The 19,836-nt window shown below is 36.0% G+C and overlaps 1 protein-coding gene across 1 annotated transcript in view; it reads left to right on the forward strand.

Moving 5' to 3' along the window:
• The window catches only part of ralgapa1 (Ral GTPase activating protein catalytic subunit alpha 1), a 243,709-nt gene that overhangs the window by 145,153 nt on the left and 78,720 nt on the right, over nucleotides 1–19,836 (forward strand). Inside the window, 4 exon segments of the mRNA XM_028821562.2 lie at nucleotides 3,407–3,478; nucleotides 7,956–8,079; nucleotides 14,792–14,851; nucleotides 14,854–14,949. Coding sequence (XP_028677395.2) covers nucleotides 3,407–3,478; nucleotides 7,956–8,079; nucleotides 14,792–14,851; nucleotides 14,854–14,949 — 352 coding nt within the window.

The following is a 19,836-nucleotide window of genomic DNA, read 5'->3' on the forward strand; positions in this document are numbered from 1 at the left end:
ATAAAGAAGTTCAATATAAAAAGCAGGAGGACTACAGAGCTCACAGGAATACAGTTATATGCAACAACATGATAAGTGCAGGGGTGTAAAGAATCCATGTCTTTAAGCATTTAGAAAAGATAGATAGATAGATAGATATATACTTTATTAATCCCAAGGGGAAATTCACATACTCCAGCAGCACCCCTTACTGATACAAAAAACAATATTAAATTAAAGATTGATAATAATGCAGGTAAAAACAGACAATAACTTTATATAATGTTAACGTTTACCCCCCACCCCCAACCTACCCCAGGTGGAATTGAAGAATCACATAGTTTGGGGGAGGAACGATTTCCTCAGTCTGTCAGTGGAGCAGGACAGTGACAGCAGTCTGTCGCTGAAGCAGCTCCTCTGTCTGGAGATGACACTGTTTAGTGGATGCAGTGGATTTTCCATAATTGATAGGAGCCTGCTGAGTGCCCATCGCTCTGCCACAGATGTCAAACTGTCCAGCTCCATGCCAACAATAGAGCCTGCCTTCCTCACCAGTTTGTCCAGGCGTGAGGCGTCTTTCTTCTTAATGCTGCCTCCCCAGCACACCACCGCGTAGAAGAGGGCGCTCGCCACAACCATCTGATAGAACATCTGCAGCATCTTATTGCAGATGTTGAAGGATGCCAGTCTTCTAAGGAAGATATGCTAGTACTATTAGAAATTAAGGTTTTTTGAAAAATAAACAACAAAAATGTGTCAGATGCTATAAAAAAATGACAGATGTTTTCCTAGAAAGACTGCCTCACCGCAAATTCATCTATATATACTGTATGTGTTTGTATGTATGTATGTATGTGTGTATATATATATATATATATATATATATATATATATATATATATATATATATATATAAAATATAACATTATTTAAATAAATACAGAGATGCTTTCTTTTCAAATTGTGTAAGGTGTGGGTAGACTGATATTTTGTGAAGGTGCTCATTAGTACATTCCAAAATGTTCTAAATCAATTTGCACTTGCTTTCTTTGTGCCAAAAAACTTCATGACTCCTTAAAATCATTTAACGGGTGGCAGGTTGTTGCCAGTTTCAATCAAACATATTCTCTTCTTCCTGAGTACTAGTGTATAGCCTGTAGGCACATTGATTGCTAAAAAACAGTGTCAGACTTAAAATTGGCATTATTGGAGTGTCGCCAAAAGCAAAGACCATTGCCTGAATTCCCAGTAAAATCAGGCATTTTAAAAATGTAAATAAAAATGATATATTCTATGCCAACTGTGAGATTAATTAAGTACAACAGCAAATAAACAAGTCTTATTTGAGCTGCAGATCACCAGATCCTCAATGCTTAGGACTAAGAACCTGCTACAGTTTGTAGAAACGAGCGATCCTCCAATTTTGACTCTGTGCTACTAACCCAGATAATTAAAAAAAAATAAAATTCTTATATGCTTCCAAAATTAATTCCATCAATGTCTTTATCTCAGACCAAACTTGAAATGTGCTCTGATAATTTTGAAGTCTTTACAGTTTGTAGATCCAGTAGAATGTGCCCTGCCGTTGAATTTCAAGGTTTGCTTGTAAAAGATGCAGGTGAAAGCCAAAACAAGCAGCATAATTTGCTATCGCCTGACTGCAGAAAGTGATGTCTCACAGATGGGTTTAAATTTAGGGTCTAATCATTGTCCATGCAGAATTTTTACAGGTGTAGGTAGGTGTGTTCTGTATACTCCAGTATTCATTCATCCAACATCCCAAACATGGACATATTATGAGCAGTTGGATGTGTGTGCCATTGTAGCCAAAGATGAACAGGTTTTCCATGCAGAATTCCTGACCTGTACCCAAACCCATTGCCGGCGAGTAGGTGCCGGCTACCCCTGGCCAAGAACTGTATAACTTGATTAGCAAATGATTGGATGAAATTGTTTTTTGTAGGTTGGTGGTGTAATTAGCATGTACTGTACAAGCTTTTCCACAAGTAAGGATATGTATAGCATTTAGTGATCTCTCACTGGACAGGAAGATTGTAAAGGTCCTACATTATCTGTTTTTTATTTTATTCTTTCTAGCTTAATTTCTGTCCTACATCCTGCTGTATATTTTTCAGTGATACAAAACCTTCATTATCTTTTAACTTTTAAAAAATCAGTTTAGGTTTATAGTATCATTGTTCTCCCATGTACAGAGTACAAGGAAAGGCTTACTTGTATTTGTTAATCAACAATACCTTGAAACTTTTGTATTCCATACCTTTAAAATCTCTGTGACTTTTGAACAAGAGCTCTTCCTCAAGATGAATCTAGCTATCATTATATACTTTTTTGTTTTAGTGAAGTTTGAAATTTTTTGAGCACCCTCAATCCCCACCTGTGGTATTGAATAGCAATACTATTTAGAGTATTGTATTGAAGTGGGGAATTTCAATATCAGGACAATCCTAGTGTGAGCTCATACATATGTACCGACAATAAAAAATAAAAAAACGTACAGAGATGTGAAGAATCACAGGATGCCTCTTCCCCCATTGTCAGTTAACATGAAACTCTGACTATGTGTGAACTTAATTTTACCTTGTATGTTTGTGTGTGAAAGTTTAATCATTTATTGTAAAAACAGCTTGTAAAAGGTCTGCAGATACTTTATGAAAAGGTACAATTATGCAGCTCCCAGAATTTCAAACCCATGTATGTATGTATTCAAGCTGTATTTTAAATTTCAAACATTATCATTGTAACCTCAGGTACAGGTTGATAGTCCTATATATAGATAAAGGTTCACATCACAAGAACTGAATTTAGACAAGTTGAAAAAGTATATTTTATGCAGTATCATAACGGAGCATTTCTAATCTTATTGTAGAGGCTGCAGAGAAATTTGAAATCCATTTCCTTATTTAAAAATATTAAAAGGGCTTAAATTGACTCAAGAATTTTTCGTGTTGAATGTGATAGATTGACACATTTTGCCTATAGGGATATGATTCCTACTTTAACTTCAGTGTACTAAAAATGAATTATACAGTACATTCTAATATAATACAAAATTGAGTGACAATATATAAACATAAAAAAAAAAACATACTGTGAAAGCACTATGAGGATTGTTCTTGTATTGTGGCGATTCTGAAAATTCCTACCTCTAGTGGTACCATCTGAAGTTTAAAAAAGAGCTTAGCTAGAGGCCAAATTAGATATTTTGGTTAGGTTCTGTGATTTCTTAAAAATAAATTTACCAGAAAGGTTACAGAATTTTTCAGTGTCTATTTAAATTTAACTTCACATCATTAGTTCTAAAAATTAAATTGCAACCAAAAATCCAGTAGTTCCTAGCTTTTGTGAGAATTAGATATATGTTTTAAGGATAGGTTTTGATTATTATTTATCATTATCTTTGATACAGGAGTAGCTTTCACCTTCTGAAGAAAAATGAGAAACTTCTGCGTGAACTGAAGAATTTGGATTCCAGACAGTGGTAATTTATGGTCTTTGTCTTTCTTTTTCTACTTTTGACTTATTTTCATGTCAGGGCCATTTGAGACTAATACTTGTTCACACAATAAGTGATAAAAGACAAATGAGACGAACTGTATGCTGACAGTGTTAAGCAATGAGGACATGCTCATGATTGAGTAAAGTGCAAAGTTATCACGAGTGAAAGGGCTATAGCTGAACAATCAAATGCAAGTAATGTAAGTCACCGACGTAACCTTTACATGCATAATCTTGAAACCACTATGGGGCATCTCAGATCCCATACCACAAATGCAACTTTACAGACACATGTCCTGGGTTTAAGTAAATATTTTTAAAGTATTTAAATATATAGTTTATTTTAAAGGAATATTTTCCACCGTGCCTCTTTATAGATTTCACACAAACAATTCTTTTTTTCTTTCATTTTCCTCTCCTTTCCTCCTTCATTCCTCCCAGGTGAGCGTTGTCCTCCTCCTCTTCTGACTCCAACTTTTGGGTCTGCATTTGAGTGTACTTATATTATAACAACATTGCTACCTAGAAGCACTTCCACATCAGACAAAATTTCCTTAGGACAGAAAGCCTCCATATTACAATAAATTTAACCAAAACTAGACCATATATGTAAAACCTAATGGATATTACTCAGTAGTTTTTTTTTTTTTTTTTTGCTTTTTTTTTTTTAACACATATGTGACCTTTTGTGTAAATCTGAGGGATGTTCAAAAAATTTCCGCACTTTTATATTTTCGTTGGAAATGGTGAAAGCGGGAGGAGTAGTAATTAGGCATTAAAAAGTTGGTACGACACTGGGAAAATTATATCGCAAAGGATTGTGACTATGTAGAAAAGCGATACAATTTGTTTTTGAAATTCTTAATAAATAGAGTAAAAAAAAAAAGTGCAGAAACTTTTTGATGTCCCTCTTAAGTACTTCATGCCTTCCATCTTTAATGCACTTTGTCTGAATTTGCAAAGTGTCCATTAATTTGTAATTCTGTATTTAACTCCAAGAATTCTGATGTATCTTTATCATTGCCTTTGACAAAATTGAAGAACTAGATAAGACTTACGTATGACTTACCATCTCCAACAGTAAGAAAGTTTCATTCTCTTAGCTTGTGAGAATGTGTCTGGGACATGCCCTCTATGTCTACCATTCACACTTGGTTGCTTTTCTTTGCAAAGCTGTTATGTCTTTGTAAGTATCAAGTTTTACATTATATCTACAATACAAAAGACAGATACGGAATCTCCCTAAAATATAATCGGCTACCAATTTAAACATATTATTTTAAGACATTGGAATCATTATTGACAAAAACATTTATTCCACAACTCCCATTTCCATCAAGCTTCTGGATATTGCCTTTGCTGTATTTGCCTTGCCAGGCATTGCAATATGGAATGTTACATTTTTCATTTTGATGAGGTCCTTTGTAGCATTTTCTTTTTCCTGTCTATGTGTTCTTAGTGAGAGAACCAGAAAAGCATTTTCAAAAATAAGGTTTAAGCTTAAAGCACTTTCTGCCAACTTTTTCGATAGATGCCACAGTATTTACATCTAAGGAGTCCACTTTAAAATAAGGCTTAATTTTAAAGCACTTTCTGCCAACTCTGTGGATAGATGCCATGGTATTTACAACTTGGGAGTCCAGTTATTTAGTATATTTTGTTTCTAGGGTGTTGATTTCACTTTTCTAAGCTCGGAGCACTGCACACCATTAGAACTATAATACAGTTCATGTAAAGCACAAAGTAAAAGTCTGACTGTGAGCTTTTTTCTTGAAGAAGCTTCTAGTCTGAAACCATGTTATGTCTGATAAAGGTGACATTGGCACCAGGCATTACTTCAGGGGACTGAGAGGAGAATAAGATTTGGAAAGACTTTATAACAGGTGGTCTTGATGATTGCCACACTTATTTAAAAAAAAAAACATCATGAAGAGTGTCATCTGCATCTTTTCTAAGCAGTTGCTATGGTAGTATAATGGGCCATGTTTCTTTAGCCTTGATGTAAAATCTGACAACAGTGGGGCCTGCCTAAAATTGGTTGATAGATTATTTTAGATTTTGGGTTAATATATAGCTAAAAGTGGGCTTTCTATGCTAGTTTTAGAAATATTAGTTATGCTGGAAAATTTATGAAGACATAAATAACAGTATGCACTCTGGTTTACATGAATTAGTTTTTTAAATCAATTTCCAGCTAAGTATATGAAAAGTTTTATTTTCACTGGAAGGTCTTTATATGCAATTCTGCTATGAGGTGATGCTTTTTAAACTTAAAAGATCTTTTCTGATCACTGATGAAACTTTTCACTGTTGGTGCTCACTGTTAGTTCTTGTATTTTGCACTAGTTTCAGGACACGGATTTTTGGAAAGGAAATGAGCAGTTCTAAAATTAATAAAGCGATTTAACATCAGTGTTGGCCTGTGTAATATAAAAAACGTGGTCACTGATCTGCTTTGCCAAGCAAAACAAAGGTGCTCTGTGTTCAAAAATTATTACCATTATATGCAACCTTTTCATTAGACTATAGTTTATACAGTCTGTTCTGATGTTTGGAACACTTCACTGCCTCTGACCTGGATATTGCTTCAGAGCAATTAAATCACATTTTTACTTCTCTTGATGTCTTCATACTTAGGTGTGTCTATATCCATACACATTCTAATTACAACTAGTTTTGTTATAACTTGTTTTTTTCTTTTTTGATATACAGTATTACAATTTTTTCTCAGTTTGTCACAAAAATATATAGTGTGTTTTTATTTAACATTAAAATATTTGATGTTTTTTCTTGTACTTTTCACTATAAAAATCTGTTATTCAGAATTATTTCTGCATATAAATTATGCTTATTAGCAATTCATTTTTGAAGCATTTTAAAATAAATAAGTTAAAAGCTTACGAAATACTGACACCACAATTAACAATGGCATGTTTAATTAGGTCACAATCATTTTCAAAGCAAAAATTCGTCTGCAGGAAAGCTTGCAGTGACACTACTGAATATGAACACCACTGAACTATTACATAGTGACCTTCAGATAGATATTTAAGTTCTTGGCTTTTCATGCACCTCAAATGTCATACTGTGCCGTCATAACAGTTTATCATGCTTCACATTCAGATTTCTATACATGCACTACCTACCCGGCAGCATTAACATTAGAAGTCCTCTGTGCTCATTCTGTCATTGAAGTCATTTGATGGAATCGATATGCAGGGAATTAAAAATTATTGACCATTGATAAAGGTATAAATTAGTTTCACATTCACCTCTTTTATAATCCATTTATTCCAACTCTAGCGAATAAACATGAAGCAGAAAGAAACCCTGAATGGCATGCAAGTACATCAAAGTACATTGATCATAAATACCATATAAAATAAATAGCACAGATAACATACTATTTTATAATCTTAAAAACAATCAAAGCAGAAACATTGTGCTGTTGGTCAAGTCAGAATTTAACATCAATTGCTAGATATTGAGAATCATTTAATTGTATATAGCTATATGTTAGTGTGTCTAAAGATGTGCTGTACAGACTCTGTTTTTGGCTGAAAAAAGTGACAGTGCTCCATGACTTGCATGATCCCATAGTCAATTATTTTCATTTCATATTCTCCATTAATAATGACTTGCATATAATATGAAATAAACACTGTAAGTGTGAAATTAAGTTTGGGTTTTATTGTTTAAAAAGTAGAGAATGTTTTTTAAAAGACAGCATATTGATCTTAAAAAAAGTGAGATGGAGACCCAGCAAATAAATAGCTTTGACCATTTGTTGACCGATAGCATGGGAAGTGAGAGAATGACAAGCAACTGAAGTGATTATGAGAAATAGATTTTTGCCACCCCCCTCAGGATTTTATTTTCAAAGGAAAGAGGAATAAACTGAATCAAGGAAGTTCTTTTGTGTGAAATTTATTTGCAATATGTATTTTGTTTATTTTGCATTCTGGCTGTGAAAGACTGTTGTTCAGTTTTGTCAGTTTGTTGCTAAAGAAATTATTGAACACTATATATTTTTAATAGCACATTCTCAGTGATGTTTTAGAACATCCCCTTTATTTCTTATATGCCTGAGCTACGTAATTTACTGTTTTTATGTGCAGCTAACAGCAGAGAAACTTTTGGAGGACAAATCTATTGGAGTCTCAAAAATGTATATGTGATCATCTGAGCCTACCCCCTGACTCTCTTACAGACTAAAGATAATTATGACAACAATGATTCATATAGTGCTTAACTGTGCTTTTTACTGTTGGTTAACAGAATGAAATTATTAGTTTGTTTTAAATAATATTCAGCTAGAGGACTAATATATAATTTATTTAAGTGTGTGTGTCTTGACAATTTTTAAATGAACATCACATTTTGTGATGTATTTCTTCTTTAATTATTAAACCAAATGATTTTTAATAATTTTGTTTATGTCATGTTTGTTCCTCAAACAGCCGGGAAACTCACAAAATCGCTGTGTTTTATGTTGCGGAAGGTCAGGAAGACAAACATTCAATACTCACAAATATGACTGGCAGCCAAGCTTATGAAGACTTTGTTTCAGGGTTAGGGTGGGAGGTAAGATAAAAGTATTCCCTTTTTTGATTTACTTAGAAACTGGAGAATGAATGAAATAGCCTGTAAAACTAGTTGCATTTCCAGCCACCTTCCATGTTTTACTTTATGTTGATCTTGCCTTTTTAAACAATTTACTAAGGACTTAATTTAGAACAAACCCTCAGTTCTTTTTGTTCTTCTGGAGTACTTGTTCTTGTCTGGCAGCTCATAAAGAAAGTGATTGCTTGATTGTGCTTTCTAGTCTTTTTTCCACTTAGTCTCGGAAGCTGTTGCTCTTTTGATTATACGGTTTGTTGGCTTTGCTTTTCTTTTATGTACATTTTTTGCTTTGATTTTCTCTTTTTTTTCAAACATATTGTTAAGGTGAAACGGTTTTTCTTTCCTCTCCAAAGCTGGATTCATATTGGGGATCACAATTTTGAATATACTGTATATTTACATCTTCCATTTCCACTGTCACCATTTTGTTATGCTGTTTGCTAGTAAGAACTACAAAATATGATAAAAGTATAGTTTTAGAGTTATACTGAAATAGCTATAACTAAGTTGCAGACTTTTGACTGCTTATCATGTAGCATTTAATAGACTTTTACATCCTACTGGACATGCACTGGTTTTGGTTTGGTTTTCTCAGTGTTTTCAGCTCCTTTATAATTAGTAAACCTGTAGGGAAACATGTCTGAAGAATAGTCTTTAACATTTTTCAACAGAATTGTCTTGCTACCAGTGGGTTGTTTGCTTCATTAGTTATAATAATGGCTGACAGTGTAAGGCAAGGAAGATTGGACAAGGCATATCACAGAATTTGTATTAGCATACTGGCCCAATGTTTGTCCTGATCAATTAGCTGCATCATATCATCAAGTTATAATGATAGCGTCAAGGACAACGGCAAAGGTTCTCAGCCCATCAAACCTTTGCTATGCATGTTTATATTTATGATAAAATAGAATTGTAGCCTGGATTTCTCATACTTTAGCAGCTATATTATCTAGTTTCAAAGATCCTGCATTTATGCAAAACATTTTGCAGTTCAACTATTGCTACTGACATGTGGCTCTCCAGGCTGTGAGTGCTCCACAAGATCTTTGCATTGGTCCAAATTAAGAACTCTATATTACAATGAACTGATGGGGGACCTCAAAATATTACTTTTTTTCAGCTATTATCAGCCAGCACATTTATATGAACGAATAATGGTGTTTGGAGAATTAAATAACTAGACTATACCGCTTTTGTATTTCAATCACTAGAATATGATAAAAATGCATAGGCTTTGTTTTTTAAGTCTCACTTTAAAAATGTTTTTTCTTTCACAAGGAGAAGCAGGTATGTTTATGTATAAAGTCAGACATAGAAGTTAAAAAGATATGGTAGGCTTGTATAATTTTAGTAACAATTTATTTTGATTGTGGTGTCATTAGAAACTATGTGCTAAAACTTCACTTTGATGATAGATCGAGGAAACAAACTTTATTTGTCCCCAGGGAGAAATTTGTGTATTTACAGAAGCTCCTTAAATAAATAAATAGGTAGATGAGTAAGTAAATAAATAAATACATGCACATAAGGTAAATGACAAAGGTAAAATTTAGTAATGTTTATTTGAGACAGGACTGGTTGTTACCCAAAGTATTTGAAAGACCTAAAAAGACAGCTGGAAGGGTGCTATTGTAACTTCTGGACAGAGGAAGGAGAACAAAGAAATATGGTGGTGGAAGGGAGATGTATAGGAGAGTACAGTAATCCCTCACTTATCGCGGGAGATAGGTTCCAAGGCCGACCGCGATAACTGAATTTCCGCGAAGTAGGGACACCATATTTATTTTAACTATTTAACGTGTATTTGGACTTTTTTAAACCCTCCCTGTATTGTTTACAACCCACCCTTTACTCTATTAATAACAGGGACAACTGCTAAGCAATATGAAATCGGTAGATAAGTTTACACTTACTGTATAGCGAAGTACACGTAGCAGCTTGTAGGCGGTCATGACGTCGTCGACCTTGTTGCAAAGATTCCTAAAGCAGATTCCATCCAGACTACTACTGCCTTATCACGTCCACTTGCAACTCGTTTTGCACCCTGGTTAAAGGACACTGCAGCCATAGATCTTATATGCTTTTCCTCCTTTTTAAATAAAAAGAATCGTGGACTCATTGATGCCTGCAGCGGTGTAGCTGTTCCCTTTCCTTCAACATATCCAAAAACTTTTACCTTTTCTGCAATCATTTGCATCTTCTGTTGGTGCTTGGACACGGCCCCTGAAGCAGTAGCACGTTAATGCTGAATGAGTGAGATGAGACTTCCTGGTTAATGCAACACTCCGTCGCTGAGCCAATCAGCAGCACACAGGAACTTAACCTGCTTGCTCTGATTGGGTAGCTTCTCAGCTATCCGCCAATAGCATCTTTTGTATGAAATCAATTGGGCAAACCAACTGAGGAAGCACGTACCAGAAGTAAAAAGACCCATTGTCCGCAGAAACCCCGCGAAGCAGCAAAAAATCTGCGTTAATATATTTAGATATGCTTACATATAAAATCCGCGAAGTTGTGAATCCGCGAAAAGTGAACCGCGAAGTAGTGAGGGATTACTGTATACAGAGGAAGAGGCTGGCGAAGAAGAAGTGGGACTGGTCAGAGAGATGAAGAAAGTAGACAGGATTGCAAGAAGATATGGCATAAGGTGAAAAGAGAGATGGCGAAGGCTAAAGATAAGTTGTATGATGAGTTGTATGAGAGATTGGACACTAAGTAGGGATAAAAGGACCTGTATGATTGGCTAGATAGAGGGAATGAGCTGGGAAAAATGAGCAACAGGCTAAGGTGATAATGGATAATGATGGAAACATACCTCAAAAGCAAGGAGAGTGCGTTGAGCAGTGTTTTGAGAGGTTGGTGAATAAAGAGAATGAGAGAGAAAGAGAAGGTTGTATTATGTTGAGATAGTGAACCCGAAGGGCAACGGATTAGCAAGGAGGAAGTAAGTGCAGCTATGAAGAGGATGAGGGTAACTGTTGGTCCAGATGTCATATCTGTGGAAGCATGGAGGTCTTTAGGAGATATGGCAGTGGAGTGTTTACCAGATTGTTTGATGCAATCTTGGAAAGTGAGGAGATATCTGAGAAGTGGAGAAGAGGGTGTACTGGTACCGATATTTAAGAATAAGGGTGATGTGCAGAACTGTAATAACTACAGAGGGATAAAATTGGTGAGGTGCCACAGCATGAAGTTATAGGAAAGAGTAGTGGAAGCTCGGTTAAGAAGTGAAGTGATGATTAGTGAGCAGTAGTGTGGTTTCATACCAAAAAAGAGCACCACAGATGCGATATTTGCTCTGAGGGTGTTGATGGAGAAGTATAGAGAAGACCAGAAGGAGTTGCATTGTGTCTTTGTGATCCTGGAGAAAGCATATGACAGGGTGCCTAAAGAGGAGTTTGTGGTATTGTATGAGAAGGTTGGGAGTGGCAGAGAAGTATGTAAGAGTGGTAAGGATATGTATGAGGGAAGTGAGACAGTGGTGAGGTCAGTGGTAGGAGTGACGGATACGTTTATGGTTGAGGTGGGTTTAAATCGGCAATCAGCTCTGAGCCCTTTCCTGTTTGCAGTGGTGATAGACAGGTTGACAGAGGTGATTAGACAGGTGTCCCCGAGAGTAGGTAGCGAGGGTTGAGGAGGAGCCAAGTTTAACCAGGAGCTTGCTTTCTTGGTGTTGCATACTCTTCTAAAATTAAACCTTATCGGAAAACGTGCACAGCAAGAATACATATGGATACCATTTTTATGGAAGCACAGTTGTTTTGTTTTCCCTGTATCAGTGCGTGTGAAGGTTTTATTTATATAGATGGCTGCTTGTTGTAGCACCGTGCACATTGTAAATAAATATAATTAGTTTATTCATTTACAAAAGTTCTGATGTTGCCATGACTGCTCGCCAGCAACAGCAGTGTAAATTTCTCCTTGGGATTAATAAAGCTTATCTAATATAACCATCATATATATATATATATATATATATATATATATATATATATATATATATATATATATATAGCACAGTGGAACCTCGAGATACGATCACCTCTGTATACGAGAAATTCAAAAATATGAGGAAAGTATGAGCGAAAAATTCAGATCTAAATGCGAGCATTGGCTCACGTAACGAGCCACGAGCCAGGCTGTGGGTATAGCTCGCGGCTTAGCGAGGGGGCGTGGTAGCAGTTGCGAGCCGCGATCTGCGGTGTCTGCGTTTCTCACTTAAGTGCACAGGTGGGAAACTGCCCACATCCATGATTGTTCCTGTGGGCTGATGGGCTGCAGCTGCCTTGTCCTCCCCGCATATATAGAGAAGCGCGAGCCGGTGAGGGGGAGAAGAAGTAAAAGAAAGAGAGGAGGAGAGAGGAGGCGCAGGCAGGCAGGGCGTGGTGCGGGAGAGCGAGAGAGCAGATGTGCAGGCTCGCGTGTAGCTGAACAGTGAGCTGAACAGGCGAGCCAAACAGCTGAAGCAGGATGGTGGTAGAGAAGGTCAGCTGCATTAACAGTGTCTCGATGTTGCAGAGCCGCAGGTGAGACGCTAACAGAGAAGAAGCACCAGGGATTGTCATCTGTTTTTTAAAGACCTGCATCCTGTTGACCGTTTTAATCTCGTGTTAAAGGGTTGTTATTCTTGTGTATTTTTAAACCTCCACTTCACAACTGTTTTAAGGATTATTTATTTAAAGATTTATTGAATGCTCTACTGCACTTTGGACACCTGTTTTGATTCTTTTAATAATCAGTTATATTATTTACCAGTGTTATTTATTAAAGGTAGACTACAGTATATATAATTTATCAGTGTTATTTGTTAGGAAAATTGATTTTTATGTTAATATATTTGGGGTGCGGAACGGATTAACTGGATTTTCCATTATTTTCAATGGGGAAGTTTGTTCGAGATACGAGAAATTCGCTATACAAGCTCCAGTGCTGGAACGAATTAAACTCGTATCTAGAGGTTCCACTGTGTGTATATATATATATATATATATATATATATATATATATATATATATATAAATATTGTGACACTAGGGGTCGCTGTTTGCCCCGTAAAACCCACAGACAACACCGTCCAAACACCAGGTACAAGTCCCAGTAATATTTTTAATTATTACAATAATGTGCACAAAGCACCTCCACAATAATCAATAAAAATAACACAATCACAATTAATCAATCCTCCACTCCCAGCAGCTCCGTCACGTTTCGTCCCAACTCCGGCTCTGCTTGCTGGGTTTCCCACAGTCCTTTAAATAGTACTTGACCCAGAAGCGCTCCTGTCCTTCAGTCCATGTGATCCAGTAGCACTTCTGGGTCAGATGAAAACTCTTATTTTTCTTCAGCCTGGAAGTACTTCAGTTCTTCCGTCCCCATGATTTGGGAGTACTTCCAGGCTATAGGGAAAATAGAAATCCCTATGTCTCCCTGCAGCGTCCCCTGGCGGCACCCACGGTATCCAGCAGGATTGTGAAGCCTAACTCCATTTTCCATTATGCCCTGCGGGAATCCGGGGCACCTCCATGTTGCAGGGAGGACTCCATCTAGCGGCCTGGATGTATTGGTCGGGATGAGCTGCCGGCCATCTCTCACAATAAATAAATATATAAATCCCATTCTATCACAATTTAATTTGGCTTTTTGGCACTGATCAAGCGGATCTCTGTAAAGTGGTCCTAATTAATGTACAACTTCTATACAGGTCCACCTTAATAAAAGAATAACTGTCTGTGTGTCTGACTGTTTGCTATGTCTCTGTCATTCCAATGGATGGTGTATCACAAACATTAATATTGCAGTTACAAATGCCATACCCAAGTGGAATGTAACAAAGATATATACACATTGCATGGTATACTGTAAATGTTAATGCTAAGGTCTATGTAGATTACTTAAATGTGAACCTGTCTTAGACGGATTGCACAGCCAGTACAAAATTATTGAACACTTCAGTATTCACCCCCTTCAAGTCAGTATTTAGTAGATGCATGTTTGGCAGCCATAACAGCCTTAATTCTGTACGCACAAGTTTCTTGTATCTTTGCACATCTAGACATTACAGATTTTGCATTTTCCTCTTTGCAAAGGTATTCAATGTTTGTCAGTTTGAATGGAGATTGTGAATGCACAGCCTTTTTAAAACCAGTCACAAATTCTGTGTGATCAATTATTTTGTGTATGTTGTGCAGTTTCACAAATGTGGATATCCTAGCACCACACAATTCTTTTTACATCAGAAAAAAAAACAACATTGAAAGATAATGTATCGTTCTATCGTAAATATTTGCTTCTCAATATTCAGCCTTGTCATATATTGCTAGTTGCTGTTGATGTAGATCATAAGTTGTAGTAATAATGACTAATGAGACAAGTACAGTTAGTGATGACAGTGTTTTCCTTTGGTGTCTACTCTGTAGCAGAAATTGGCAATGAAGTTCTTTATATGGTAAACTATTTTAACATTTTTGTGATGGCCGTTGCAGCAAATTTGCACATGTCTCTTATTAGCTGTATCTGGAGCATACCGGTACCCTTCTTATGTTACATTAGTTTGCGAAACAAAAACCCTTTGATCTCCTCACACTTATATTGTGTTCTACTTAATTAGTATAGAAATTGCAGACTGAATAGTGAACAAATAAACCAAATAATGTGTGTTTTGGTATTTTAGGTAAACTTGACAAGCCACTGTGGCTTCATGGGAGGGCTCCAAAGAAATAAAAGCACTGGCCTCTCACAACACCTTATTTTGCAACATCTACAGTTGAAGTCATATTTCATGTATCCACAAGAATGCCACCCGACTCTGATGAATCTTTAACTAAAAAGGTAAGTGCTATTATTAAATGAAAAATGTATTAAAGTATTGCGATTTGTTGCTTATATTAAAAAGCCAAGTAAAATATTTGCAGATCAAGATTACCCTGACTTGTATTGAGCAGAGAGAATAATATTGTTACAGAGCAAGTAATGAAAAGCATTTTTAAACATACGCACTCTGTAGACTGGTTAAAAGAAGTTAAACAGATTACTTAGCTTGATATAAAAGCTCAGAGGACTTCAGTAGTGTGTTGATAATAAAATCCCTCAAAAGATGTAGAATAAGGTAATATATTCTGTAATGTTTAAACTTGTCTCAATATCAGAGCATTTGTTATTGTCCTTAAAAAATGAACAACACTGTTGTTTTAGTACTAATAAATAAGTAAATGTACTTACTACTTCACAAGTTATTCCATTGTACCAAGAAGTACAGTATCTTGCAGTTCCTTAAGGATTCCTTTTTACTGTGTGAGAATTTGGGAATTTGGCATTGGAAGTTGGTGAATTGCAGCAAAGCCTTTGACTAGTCCATTTTCATTGAAGATTATGATGTTTTCCTGAAGAAGATGTTCTTCCAATCTAGAGATGGGTGCTAAATCAGGACAATTCACCACATCGCAGATTCTGTCTTGAGTGCTGAAGTAACGGCTCCAATTTTGAATTATGTCTTGAGACTATACCTGCCTTCTCAATATATTAATAAAGTACCTATGTTTTCCTTGGAAACCTGGACTCCCCCTCCAGTCTCTCATGCAACACTGTGTTCCAAGCTTGAGAATATTTTATTTGAAAGTGAGATATTAGATACAACTTTTTTTTTTTATATAGAAATATGGGTATAAATACAGAACAGTACCGTATGCACTCACGACAAAACTACCCCCACCCAGATGCTTGGTGGAGCACAGACTCAGAATTAGGTTCTTAGTATGATGTCACGCTTACACTCTCATCAAGAGTGTCTGAGACTGGAAATTTCACAACAGACGGTCACTTTATTTTGGTCTAGCAAGAAAGACACAGCCTGTTGCAGGTTTCTTGAGACTTGGCGAAAAGTGTGGGCATGGCGTTAAGAATTTTTTTGCAATGCATAATTGTCTTCGGTGGCCTTTTTTGGTTGAAAAAATGTTAGTTATACTAAAATTTACATTTCGTTTAAAACAAAATCCATTAAACATGATGTATGAACAATTGTCCCGGCCCACAAAAAGTATTTGTTATTCTGAAAATTCTGAAAAAAAAAAAAATCCAATCACTTGTCCAAATTGTTATTAAAGCAAATTCAAGATCTGCAAGGTGAATTGAACCTTTAATAAGGCAATTATCCTTAAGAGATGTTATAGTTTAAATGACATCCTGATGCATCTTTTTATGATCGATTTGCTCTACTTTGAGGATAAATCTGAGCGGCATAGTCCTGCATCAACATACTTTCATGTCAGAAGAGGTGCCATGGATACAAATGGAAACCAAGTACAAAGAAACTTGTAAAGACCATATCAACAGAGAGTTACCACTTTTTTTCCAATGGATGCAGGAAGCTTTTGTGCGCTGTCATTCAATATGACTTCTTTACAGTAACTGTGTTAATCATAGCAATTTTTTTTTAATGTATCCACAAATTCTTCCAATGTAGAAAAACTTAGACACTATTATTCTTTTGTTCAGAGACCTGGGGTTAAAAGAGGAACTACAAAATGGGATGTTCATAGGTTACTTACGAGGGGTTTTTCAGTAATTTAAATCTACCTATGAAAATCTGAAGGTTAAAGTCCATTACTTTTCAATGTAATCACCCTTGATTTAAATACACTTTGCCTCTAGTGATTTTTATCCCATTGGTATGTTGCATTGCTGTGAAGTAGCAACATACCTGCTGACAGCTTCTCATGACATTCTGTTTGATGGCCTAATATAACAACTTTATATTTTAACAACTTTGGTTGACTAGTGTGGTGTGAATATGAACAACAGAACACCCTTTATATCCCAGAAAACTGTTGCCATGACTTTTCAGGCTGACTGCTGCACACACAATTTCATGGTGGTCAGGATACATTTATACTGCAATTGCATGGCAATTGGACTCTTGTTTGGTTTCAGGGTCATGTTGGTGAACCCAATAGTTTATCCAAGTAAGAATTCGTGTGAAAACGTTAGTGGGATTTTCTCTAAGAAGGTCCAAGTTATCATGACTAAATTCCTGGTGACATGCCTTTTTAATTCGGTGCCAACATTCAGGGAACCCTTCGGGGAACTAACCTTTGACATCATCAAATTAGCATGGATGATTGTGAAAACTGTGCCAGCTGAAATAATTAGTTCATGGGCTATAACATTAACCTTAACATGATGAACTGCCATAATCATAGCCTCCACTTTTTGGCACATTTCCTGTGAAAATGCGTCACAGGATACACCATGTGGAGGTCATCTTCAATTAACTCCCAACCCCATTTAATTGCTTGGCCCCAAAATCATCACCATATCCAGCATTCAACCTCTCATGGATTTTCATTGGCTTCTTCTCTTCCTTTATAATGAATTTAATGACACAATAATGCTCCTAATCTGCCAATTTCTTCATAGACTTGCGTTTGCCATCCTCTCTCTCTCTCTCTCTCTCTCTCCTCTCTTCTCTCTCTCTCTCTCCAAACTTGTTATGAAATGACCTCAAACTGAATGTGTAGGCATTTCTTCCTCTAGTGACAACTTAAGATCTGTAGTAATAAATCTGCCATGGTGGTACAGTAGATCATTTTTTTTTAATAAGTCTGCAGTCTTATATGTATAAGGGGTATCTCACTATAAAATTGCTTATGTGAAAAAGAGACAAAAAGTGAAGAACAGAACTGAAACTTTTGGGGGGGAAAAAGATTTCTCTAATATTTAAAAAATTCCTGGGATGAGAACAGACTTTTTCAGAGAGAATTTCAACTCCAGCAAGACGAGACTTTGTACAAGGAAATTTAACCACACTCACGGTCCACTCATCTCTCATTCGTGTGAATGCTATTGTCAGACACAGTTCCTGTGCTCTCAGCTGTTATAAATTATGTTTTCCTCATTTTAATACAAGACATACAATCTATTCATTTCCTTCGATGTAGTCCTTTTCAGGACAATAATTTTATACGTTCTAAATGAAACATCAAGGACTAAGCAAAGAAGAAAGGGCAGCACGTTGAAAAGAGGCCCAAAAGCATTTGAGAGAAAAGTATTCAAAAAAGAACAGTAATAATTTAAGTGCAAATTCAGAAAATAAGGGAAGTTATAATCAGCCTGGACCAAGTAGAATTGAAAACCTAACAGGTCCAAGCGGGGACGGAAATAAAAGACAAAGAGTAGAAGACGAAGTAGAATGTCGTAAAGAGGTTAAAAAAACGGTGCGATACACATGCACAGCAGGTTAGAGATTATGAAAGTACTAAAATTCAAAAGTCTCAACAAAAACTGATAGTAAAGGTCGCATTAGCGCTAAAAAAATGGAAATTATTACTTGGTGAGATAATGGAACAGTGAAAAGAGATCGAATATATGGACATAGGTGATATCACCTAAGTATGTAGATATTGTTTGGCTTTAAAGTTTAAGTTGGAGACTAGTAGATTGTCTAATTTGTGTTGCCATCAGGAAAAAGTAGTGTTTCTTCCCAGTGAAGAGGCGTATCTGCGAGAAATAAAAGATTTGTTTTTGGTGACAGTGAAATCCACAAACACTACAGGCAAAATATCTGAATATCATTTAATGCCCAAAACGTAGATTTACACAATTCAATTCAGGACCATACGCTATGAGAATCTGTGGTCCAGCAACAATTAAAGCTACTACAAGTTTAATTTCAAAGAAACCACAATTCGGTCAGGATTATATTTATGATCATGGAGAAGCGATGCAACATAGAATCGAAAGAAGTAAACGATTGGACGTACTAGAAATTCTACAGCCAATAATGGATACAAATCATTACGTCCAAAAGTATCACACTTTGTCCGTGTTTATCAGATAAATTTCATGTAAAGAAATTTTCTTGGATTTCTATATGAATCCAAAAGATCACACTCGCATATATAATAAATCAACATGTGACAAATTGTCAGCGATAATAGTTTCGAAAGACGGAGATATCAAAGACAGAGTTGATATTCGTGTTTATCCAAAAGCACAGCACGATTCGTCGCATGTGGCAGATCTGGGAAATGACTAGTGCATAGGGCCCGCACGGGGGTTGGTGAGCAGGGGGCATGGCCCCCTAGTCTTTTAAAATTTTGTGTAGTTTCAGGAGAAGATAAACAAAAAATATAACTTTATGGTTTTCAGTATGACTGCATTGCTTTATATATAACATTCTTAGTCATATCACACACAGACTTAGAAGGTTTCTTGTCAATTAATGTATAACGTTTTTCCTGTGAAAGTCGCCTTATTGTTCACTGCTTGATTTCTGTTGTGTCATTTTTATTAGCTTTTCTGGTTGTTTCGCAATTCTTAGGTAGATTTATCAAAGCTGAGCGCTCTTGTCATTATGCTATAAGTTTTATAAATGATATTTCAATCTTAGACATGTCTCTCAAAACCAACTTATAGAATGTGCCAATTTTTGGGTCAAAGATCTAAACAAAAAACCGGGAGCATGGCACTCAGTGATTGATTGTTTGAAAAAGTGGATAATTTTTGATTTTCTGAAAATCTGAGTATTCATTTTTTCTTTGTGATTCTCATTTGCTTTGCTTAATTTCTGTGCAACTTGAGAGCAATGGAATATTTAAATGACAAGTTGTTGGAATACAGCTGTTAAAGGGGGTAAAAAAAGTTAGAAACATGGTTGCAACCATGGAGCCATGTGTGGAGGCTAATTTTAAAGAATATATTGCTGAATCGTTTTTCTTTTTT

The sequence above is a fragment of the Erpetoichthys calabaricus genome, chromosome 16 (assembly GCF_900747795.2).
Source record: "Erpetoichthys calabaricus chromosome 16, fErpCal1.3, whole genome shotgun sequence".
Classification (NCBI taxonomy): Eukaryota; Metazoa; Chordata; class Cladistia; order Polypteriformes; family Polypteridae; genus Erpetoichthys; species Erpetoichthys calabaricus.